Consider the following 10,419-nt stretch of genomic DNA (forward strand, 5'->3'; position numbering starts at 1 on the left):
TTTGATTTTCATTACATGTAGGCCATGTGGCACACACCTAGAGAAGCTTGTGCATGTGTGCGATATAAAGCATGTGGGCCATGTAGCACACATGTAGAGAAACTTTGCATGTGCGTTATATGGTGCACATGAAATACATTACATGGTTTTGACTAAACAACATTTGTTCTAAAATAATGCAAATAAATCCCTAAGAACAATAATACTAAAGAACTTTGAGCCTAGAATGTAAATCAACTCCAATGAGTTGAATTAGGTGGATCTCCAAGGAGTGATGGGTCACCGAACCAAGTCGAGATGCGTGGTTATAGTTGCGGCAAGTGTGGAATCATGGTGGCACCAATTGGTCGTATCCCTTTACGACATGCACCCCCTCCTAACCTACACATCCTCCGGTATGTGCCAAGTGGAGAAAATTCAACCAAAGTCTTCTTTCCTTTTATTTGAACATTTGATGCATGCCAATCATCTTCATTCAATTCTGGAATCGACATGAGAGACATCTTCTCCCCTTCAAACTTCTTGTTTACTTTCTCTTCTAGATGAGTATCATGTGATGAAATTGTTGTTACCGCTTCTAATTGGATAGTTGTAGTTGCCACGTCATGAACATCTTCTTCCCAATTCGAATTAGCTTCCACGGATCGTTCATCCTGCAAAATGTCAGGAACAAGAGAGGCTCTTTGTTTAAAGAGTTTAATTTGTTTACCAGCAATCAGAATTCGAAGGAGAGTTCCATCAAATTCGGACAAGATATATGTTCCATTTTGCCGGACTTCTACCACTCGATATGACCCAAACCATCGATGAGAGAATTTTTTAATAGATTTGTGTTGATGCGCACGGCTACTATCAAACACCAAAACCCAATCTCCTTTTTCAATGGGAATATTCCGAACTCGATGTCTCTTGTCAAATCGATCCTTATTCTTCAATCGAACTTCTTGTTGTTTCCTGGCGGCTTCAGCTATATCCTTCGGCCTATTCTCTAATTGCCGAATTTGAATAGCCAACAAATCTTCACGTTCCATGTGATCTTCCCAAGGTAAAACTCCCCAAGTGGGAATCATTTGCTCCGTAGGCATAATAGGCATCTGACCAAAAAGTAGTTCCGATGGAATAAATCCCGTAACAGAGTTGTGAGTGCATCTATCAGCCCAGAGAGCATAAGGAAGCATGTCAGGCCACATAGAAATTCGGCCATCACATGCTTTGACCAAAGCTTTCACAATCGAACCATGGCCCCTTTCCACTTTACCATTTCCCTCTGGATTGTATGCAGTAGTCAAAGTCAATTGGATCCCGAATCTTTGGAAGAACATTCGAGCCTCATCTGAATCAAGCTCCCCTCGATTTGTTACAATCTGCCCAACATTACCATATCTACAAATTACATCCTCTAATAAAAACTTTAGAACGGCCGATGCAGACTTGTTTCGGAGAGGTCTTCCTTCCACTTGGTTGGACAAATCTTCTCGAGCAAGAACCAAGTATTTCATTTGATTTCGACGAGAGGGCATATGAACTATATCCACCATCCACTTATAATGCAACACAGGTGAGTACGTCGGATGTAGCTCATCTCTCACCCTATAATCAAAATACATTTGACATTCAATGCATGATTCCACATACCTTTGGATATCCGCATACATTCCCTTCCACCAATACTGATCCTTAATCTTCGAAAATGTGTTGACCACTCCTTTATGTCTAGCACAATGATTATCATGAAAATCGGAAATAATCTTATTTTTCTGAACCTGTAAACTGATAGCTCGAGTTGGAGGATCCTTAACTTTCTTTGCAAGTCTCCAAAGATATCCATCCTTCAAGAGAAACCTATAAGCCTTCTTCTTGAATAGCCGAAAATCCTTTGGTGTCCAATAAGGGCTTCCTTCTTGTGCTTGTAGGAATTTCCCGATTTGCAATAGCTCTCCTTCATATTCCTCCTCTCTAAATTTAGGCACCTACAAACCAATCTCATTACAAAAGAATCCATTATCAAAATCATCCTCTTCCTCCAGAGAAAATGGCTCTAGAAACGTGCTCGGGATAACATATCAGCCATAACATTGGTTTTCCCTGTAATGTGTCGGATCTCTGGGTTAAATGTTTTAATATAGGCAATCCATCTCAACATGGATATATCTATAGAAGAGCATCCTGAAATCATTCCAAGGATCGGTAGACAATCCGTCTATATAACCACTTCCGATCTAATCAAATAATCCTTGTTTGCTTTAATGGCAGAAACTATGCCCCACATGTTACAGGCATGACCATATAATATCTCGTGGTGAGAATTTACCGTAGTATTCTATACACGTGGATAAGTGTGAGGGTTAAACGAGAGTGTAAAGAAGGGGAGGATTACTTTTAAATCCTCGGGATTGAGACAACCCATTAGGCCAAGTGTGAACATGGCTGGGGGCCCTGGGTATCGCTATAAATAGAGGCCTAGCTACCCTCATTTCATTATCTTGTTGACTACGTCGAGACTCTGTCTTGTGGTGGGTGAACTCTTGTAGCGAGCACTCTAGCACCAGGTATGACTCGACGCCACGGCGGTGGTATGGGACGCCGATCGAGGCTCGAGTCCGTCTCGATCCCTTCGCCCGGGGGTGGTCAGGTGGATCGGCACCCTTCTTTCTCTCTCTCCTCTCTATCTAGATCTATCTATTCATCTATATTCTATCCTTATCTAATGCTTACATTAGTCTATGTCTCTAACACCACAACTCTCTCTTTATTTGAGCATACCTTCTTTGTTGATCATGTAAAATCTTTGCTCCAAACCGAATAACATATCAATCTCTTGTTTCATCCTCTTGATTAATAACCATCCAATTCCAGTCGGACTTGCATCTACAGTCACAAAGATAGGTCGACCTTGCTCATATATAGATCGTTGCAAGGCTGGTGTAGATGACAAAAGTATCTTAATCTTCTTCATGGCCAATGTATGCTCCTCCCATATAAACCTTTGTCCTTTCCGTAATAACTTATATAAGGGATCAACAATATGTGCAAAATGTGGAATCCAAATATGATAAAAAACACATGCACCTAAAAACCATCTTACTTCTGATGTTGACTTGCAGATATCCTCCATTGCATTGATGCAGTCCACCATGGCTGGATCAGGTTTCCGACCATAGGGGCCACACAAATGTCCCACAATTTGCACTTTAGATATACCAAAACTTGATTTTTCTCCAAAAATTGTCAAATGTGCCTCTAAATTCTTCAATATGTCTTCATAGTCTGCTATATGATCTGAGACGAATTTCCGACATCCATCCGACCCAACTTCTTCATCCTTCTCCTCTTCTACACATCCTTTAATCGGAATGTCATCCAAGAAGGCATTGTTCGATGAAGAATGTGATCCTTGAGCACCTTATTCATTGCGTTCATCATATGAGCGACATAATTAGTTGCGCCTTGTGGTAAAGTACACATTCGAACCAACCCAATAGGTGTATGCATTGTAGTAATATCCCTACTATCCAAAACAAGCTGAAATTGATCATATCCGGAATACAAATCAGCCATGGAGTAGATAGCTCTACCTGCAAAAGATTCTGCGAAGGAATCCATGACGGGACCAACTCCTGAATTCCGAATCGTTACTTTGTTAACTGGTTGGAGATCTTGAATGAACTTGAGAGATCCATTCTTTTTTGGTACTGTAAACCACCTGTTAGAATATGGAGCATTCGAAGGTTCCAAGATACCCATCCACACCTTCTCTTTTAGCAACTCAATGAGTTTCGGAATATGAGCTCTTGGAACAAGAATTGGTTTCAAGTTCCAAGGCATATGAGGGACAGTAAAGATAACCATTGGCTCCACCTGTTGTGGGTCCACACAACCTATCTCTGAAGGTGAAAAAGCAAAAGCCTTACCATGTTGACATAACATCTTTCGAAATTGGCTTTCTTCAGCTTGATTAAGGAAATCACCCCCTCCTATCTGAAGCTTCCCTTGCGAAGACTCCGTAAACACATGACCAATCATCCTTGGATCCCGTAACATTGGTTCTTTCTTCACCCTTTTTAGCCGATCTATGCTATCAGCTGGCAATGGTTCTGCTAAGGGTCGAACTTTCCGATCCACTGTCTTATATTTAGTATGGACGCGAGCAACCACATCCATCCGATTTTGAAATGTTGCAATACATATCCACTGAATTGGTTGGAATAAAAAATGACCGACCTTCATTTGAATACAAAGAATTTTCCAATTCGCCAATGGTATCCACAAAGGAAAGTCGATGTTTAAGAAGCATCACCCAAATGTCTTCCATATTTACCTAGCTTTTACGATTTAAATCATCAATAGAAGAAAATGAGATTGCTCCAGTATAAGAAACATAAACTTTATTATTTTTGGAACAATTAATTGTTGGGAATATGTCTCTCTAGTGGGAGGAAGAACCGACTATTCGGAAAGCCGACAGTCGAAGAGTCGAAAATAGTGAGTCGACTGTTTGAAGATTTGACTATTATTATTATAGTAATAATAATAATGATGATGTTAGGAAACAAGTCTCCCGGATGGGGAGAGAGAGAGGAGCCGAGATGATGAGTGACTCGGGAGACTATATCTGTAAATAGTTTAAGTGTGCGCCCCATGAGGGCTATGTATGTAAATAGCCAGAAAGTTGTATAGGTATATATACAACTAGGGCAAACTTTATGTGTGTGATGAACAGAGAAGAATAGAAGCTGTAGTGTACATAAGAGAACGAGTGAGAGAGTGTGTGTGAGCCGCGTCATAGCTGTGTTTGTAACAGGAGACGCGAAGAGCCCTGTGTGGCTGATACACTCGACAGAGTGTTGTAATCATCTTTGGTGTATATCCACTATTTGCATAGTGAAGTTTTGTTCCCGTGGTTTTCCCCGTTTTAGAGTTTCCACGTAAATCTCTGTGTGTACATCTGTTTATCTTGTCTTTCTGGCATTTTTGTGTGATTCGTATTTCAGCGCGTAGTTCCTTCATTGTGATTTATATTCCGCGACGATTTCTCAACATTAATCTCATACAAGGACTTTTGTTGTCCCGAACTATTATAGCCCTGTTTTATAATAGTCCTATCTAAAAATCCCGATCAGAGGATACATGTAAACTATCCTTATTTCTTTCATGATTAGGTCGAACTATCTGAAATTGTACTGTCCTTCCACCATCCATATCTTTGATCTGAGCATAGGCCGATCCATCATCCAATACCTTGGTCTCCATGCGGACAACAACCATAAAGGGCTGCCCCAATATAACTAGATATGTGGCTGAATCCTAAATAAAGAAATGTTGAAGCACAATAACACCACTGATTGACACCTCCACATCTGGGCAAGCTCCAGATAACTCCTTTGATGATTGTGTTGCTGCTCGAATCCTCTAATGGTGATCAAAAGTCATTGGCCACCCTCCTTGCTTGTAAACCTCCAAGGACATGAGGTTTATATCTGAGCCACTATCAATAAGAGCCATGATTGCCTCCGATAAACCACCAAGTCGTACTTTCGTTTCTGTAGTTGCCCGAGCCCAGTGATTCCGAGTAAAGTGGCTCCTCGGAATATTATATTCATGCTTTAGCACTTGTGTAGATCCTTCTTTCCATCCAGCCTCCTTTGTAGTCATTGTTGTATCAACTGAAATTTGCTTTCTTCGCATCTTCTCTAGTAAATCATCCTGAACTTCCTTTTTGGAGACTGCCAACAAGTCTCCTAATGGAACCGAGACATGTTGCTTTAGAACATAATTTTCAATGAAAGAGAAAGCATCTACCTCTTGTTCCAATTCTGTCCGCATCCGGAATGTTGGAGATGACTTCTTGGATACTTGTACAGGGTTTGGTTCAACCTTTTGCATGTCCAAATTTTGCTTTTCGGATGATGGAGAATAAAAATCAGCCCTCTTTAGAACTTGTTCACGATCCAACTCTTCCTCTCTTCTCCTCTTCTCCTTTACCATCACATCATAATTTGTGGGAAAAGTTGGATCACTCCAACCAGTCTTTTGACAACCATCTTCAATAAGAACAGTTTGAATAGTTGGATCTTGCTTGGGCAATTCAATTAGTCGAATAGCAACCGAAGTAGAATGGAAAATAGCTTGTGCATGTCGAAGCTCTTCTTCCTCCAAGAGCTTTTTCATTCCTCCTCGCCCAAAATTTGTCTTTAGTGGTTGACGAGTCACGGATGAGTGGATCAACCGATCCTTGTAGAATATGAGGTTCTTCTGCATCACCTCCTGATGCTCCGCACACTCCGATCTTCGACGCTCCAAATTGTCACACCATAAGCATAAAAAATCCCTAGTCGGAAGAGTTTGTTGCACTTGTGGCTGATGTTGCACATTCGACATGGAAGAAATCTTCCACTCCATGAATTGCTTCATTAGGTCATCTACGTCACTTGGTTCTGGTTTCTCCATAGATGCCTCAATTCTTGTTCCTGTCTTCAAAGAGGAGGTCGGAGTAGCGTTTCCAGGTCCCTTCGAGCCCAACCATGTTCTTCTTTTCTCATATCGAAGGTAGATGGACTGAATTCGGCTCCAATTCTCCTCTAAACCTATTTCAGTTTCACTTGATTCCATAAGTTCTCCTAGCTCTACCCTATCCGCATCGGGAACCGAGCGAAGGAAGAGAACCACCTTCTGTGGTTCAAGCAAAGTTTGCTCCCGAACTGAGAGTTGTCGGAACTTTGCTTCAAAATCAGTAAGGGTCTCTAGAACTGACCCATGCTTATTGTCCAACTCCACCCAAGCTTCAAATGCCCGCCGAGTCATCTTGGTGGAATCAACATAATTAAAAAAACTGAGCAAATCACGATGGAATGCCTCCCATTCAACATCTTGCGTTTGAAGCTCTTTTATGATAGGAAGAACATCGGCAGCTACCACACGATGGAAGTTGGATTTCTTCAAATTAGTGGGAATATTGGGATGTAACATCTCTGCATCGAACACCTGCAAAAATCGGGTCACATCCTTTCCAGTGAATGGACCTAACTTCTCTAATACCCCATCCACAACTTGATCTAGGTTCGGACTCCTCTCCTTCCCTGTGAGAAAAACTTCTAGAATTGATTGAAGTTGTGCTGCATCCATGTTAGAAGAGGTAAAATCCCAAAGAACTCACTCTCCTTGCCGCCCGTTTTCACGTCGGGTTCACCACATGTCGTGGCAAAGCATGTTGCGTATAAGAGCTTGGCATATCCAGGAAGAACCGTTGGAGTTCTAAATCAGGGGAGTGGAAATAAGAAGATGAAAGAGAAGAGTGGGAAGTCGAGCCAGAAGTATCTCAATAGTCACTAGTGGTTTGCAGTCCTACCCGTGAAGACAAAAACCCTTATATTATTCCACCTACGTAACCAAATTAAGTGTGCAAACACAGATTGGAAAGCCCTCTGGAAGAGCTTTCCAACGAGCTGTAGAATGTCAAAAATAGACGTTAGAATTGAGAGTTATCAACAAAATACCGTACAACGCTACTCCTCAAACGTAGTAGAAGAAGAAATGCCAAAATAGGAGATTCACTATTTCTTCGAGAGAAAAACCCTTTACAAATTAGGACTCTTTGATTGTTCCCCCCCCCCCCCCCCCCTCCATGACAATAATCCTCCCCTCTTATACTAAATCGTTGTCATTACATGTAGGCCACGTGGCACACACCTAGAGAAGCTTGTGCATGTGCGCGATATAAAGCATGTGGGCCATGTGGCACACATGTAGAGAAACTTTGCATGTGCGTTATATGGTGCACATGAAATACATTACGTGGTTTTGACTACACAATATTTGTTCCAAAATAATGCAAATAAATCCCTAAGAACAATAATACTAAAGAACTTTGTGTCGGGAACTCAAGGCTCCTTTTGCACAATGCTCGGCCACAACCGAGCTTAGGATCATACACAGAAAACGGGAAAGAAAACAGGACACGAAGAAGAGAAGAGTACGCGGGATGTTTACGTGGAAAACCCCAAACTAGGGTAAAAAACCACGGCAGCCCACAGGCTGCAAACTATCACTATGTTAGAGTGTACAACAGTGAGTTCACGGAGGCAACGACCTCGTGCTCACGATCTTCGCCACAGGCGGCGGTTACAACAGAGGCAACGACCTCTCTCTCTCTCTCTCTCTCTCTCTCTCTCTCTCTCTCTCTCTGTACACAGTTACACGCTCTCTCACTCCTTGCGCCAACAAGAATGACAACAACTCTTACTAGAAGTTTGCCCTAAGTCATATTTATACTAATATGACTTTTCGGCTATTTACAAATATAGCCTCGATAGACTCTCAAAAACATATTTACGAATATGTCTCTTCATCCGGTGAGCATTCCTCACTGGGTCTGCACCATCTGGCTCTCCGTAGCCGGGTTCTCGTCATCCGGTTTCAGCCTCGGCCTATCGGCCTCGACCGAGTTTGTTCATCGGCATTGTTCTTCTCCCTTCCCATCCGGAGGGACCTGTCTCCCAACAAACTCCCCCTTCACTCCGGCATGGGGTGTTCTTACCCCGGCATGCATCCAGCTTGTCGGGTATCAGCACTTTGGTCAGCATATTTGACCCGTTCTCGGCCGTGTGGATCTTCATCAGCGCGAACTCCTGGTCATCTACTCTTTCCCGGATCAAGTGATATCTTCGCTGGATATGCTTCGTCCGGGGAATGGTAGGCTGCATTCTTAGCAAGGTGGATGGCACTTTGACTATCGCAATAGAGCTGGTATTCCTCTTGCCGGATACCGAGCTCTCCGATGAAGTCCTTCATCCATAATATTTCCTTGCCGGCTTCCACAGCTGCCATGTACTCCGCCTCCGTGGTTGACAATGCAACCGTCTTCTGCAGCCTCGACTGCCACGAAACAGCTCCCCCTGCATATGTCATTACATACCCGGATGTAGACCGGCTGGTATCCACATCAGCCGACATGTCCGAATCGGTGAAACCGTCAAGTTGAGGTTTTCCGGAGCCGAATCGGAGACACATATTTGAAGTGCCCTTCAAATACCGGAGTATCCAATTGACCGCGTTCTAGTGCTCCTTGCCGGGATTGCTCATAAACCGGCTCACCACTCCGACTGCGTATCCTATATCCGGTCGGGTACACACCATTGCGTACATCAAGCTCCCGACGGCAGAGGCATATGGAATCCTCATCATATCCGCCTTCTCTGCTTTCGTCTTCGGGCTTTGCTTACCGGATAGCCTGCAGTTTGCCGGAAGTGTCGATCCGACCGGTTTCGCATCTGACATGTTGAACTGGTGAAGCACCTTTGTCACGTACTTTTCCTGTGACAGCCATAATTGCTTCACTGACCAGTTCCGGATAATATGCATCCCCAACATCTGTCTTGCCGGACCCAAGTCTTTCATTGAGAAGGTCCGGTTGAGAGCCTACTTCAGCATCCATATTTTGACTTGGTCCCGTCCGACGATCAACATGTCGCCCACGTACAGAAGGAGTATCAGGAAGTCGCCTCCTTCGAACTTCTTCACAAACACGCAGTGATCGGCCTGCGTCTTGTGGTACCCTTGATCGGTCATGAAGGAGTCGAACTTCCGGTACCATTGCCGGGGGGCCTGCCCATTGCCGGGGGGCCTGCTTCAACCTGTAGAGGCTCTTCTTCAACCGTCATACCAGGTGCTCCTTCCCTTTCTCCACGAATCCCTCTGGTTGTTGCATGTAGATCTCCTCTTCGAGATCAACTTTACAATGCTTGATAACAAGATGAAACCCTTCTCTACCGACTCTTAATTTGAACCCTCGACTTCAACTCCGAGAGACAAGACACTTCCCCAAATGTGCTAGCTTCTTTGCTTGATTATATTATTTGATTTCTTACTTTCTCTTCTTGATTACCCTGTTTTCCCTTGATTCATCCCTTAATTACTTGCCTCTCTTTATAGGTTCTCTCATGCATATGATGATATGGGGGTTGCATGGCATGCATGTGATGCATGATCTCCATTTGGCGCACATGCTTTACATGTGATGCATGATTGCCATCATGCTCATCTAAGCTCTAATGTAAAATACACATGTCATAAGTATGATGATAAAAATATAATTATAGAAAATAACTAATCATAATGGTATATGTTTCGTCCTTGGTGTGTGAGGTTATGGGTTCAAGTCTCTCAAATGTTACTTAATACAATATTGAAGTTTATTTTTATATCGTGAAGCAAATCCTTCACAACACCCACCCCCTCTGAACTTGCACACTGGTTGTGCAAAGTTCATCCAAAGTCTTGGAAAAACTCTTCATTCCGTTTCTGAAATGGATGTCCCCTCAAGCATTCTTTGTTTCTTTCATGGTTAGGCGTCATGGTTAAGATATGGCCCCTCTTCCTTCCATCCTGACTCTTGATCCTCACGAAAGCCGAATCATCATTAAT

General features: G+C 42.9%; 1 protein-coding gene across 1 annotated transcript; it reads right to left on the bottom strand.

Annotated features, from left to right (window-relative positions):
- Nucleotides 1-305: 305 nt before the first annotated feature.
- On the bottom strand, nucleotides 306-4,161 carry LOC147864066 (uncharacterized). The gene is made up of 4 exons (XM_087319338.1): nucleotides 3,462-4,161; nucleotides 3,086-3,402; nucleotides 1,636-1,970; nucleotides 306-1,590 (listed from the first exon to the last, which is right to left on the bottom strand). The coding sequence occupies exons 1-4, from the start codon at nucleotides 4,159-4,161 to the stop codon at nucleotides 306-308; spliced, it is 2,637 nt and encodes an 878-aa protein (XP_087175464.1).
- Between the last annotated feature and the right edge of the window lie 6,258 nt (nucleotides 4,162-10,419).

The sequence above is a fragment of the Azolla caroliniana genome, unplaced genomic scaffold (genome assembly GCF_043228905.1).
Source record: "Azolla caroliniana isolate FFs.n. ecotype wild unplaced genomic scaffold, voAzoCaro1.0.p SCAF_5, whole genome shotgun sequence".
NCBI lineage: Eukaryota > Viridiplantae > Streptophyta > Polypodiopsida > Salviniales > Salviniaceae > Azolla > Azolla caroliniana.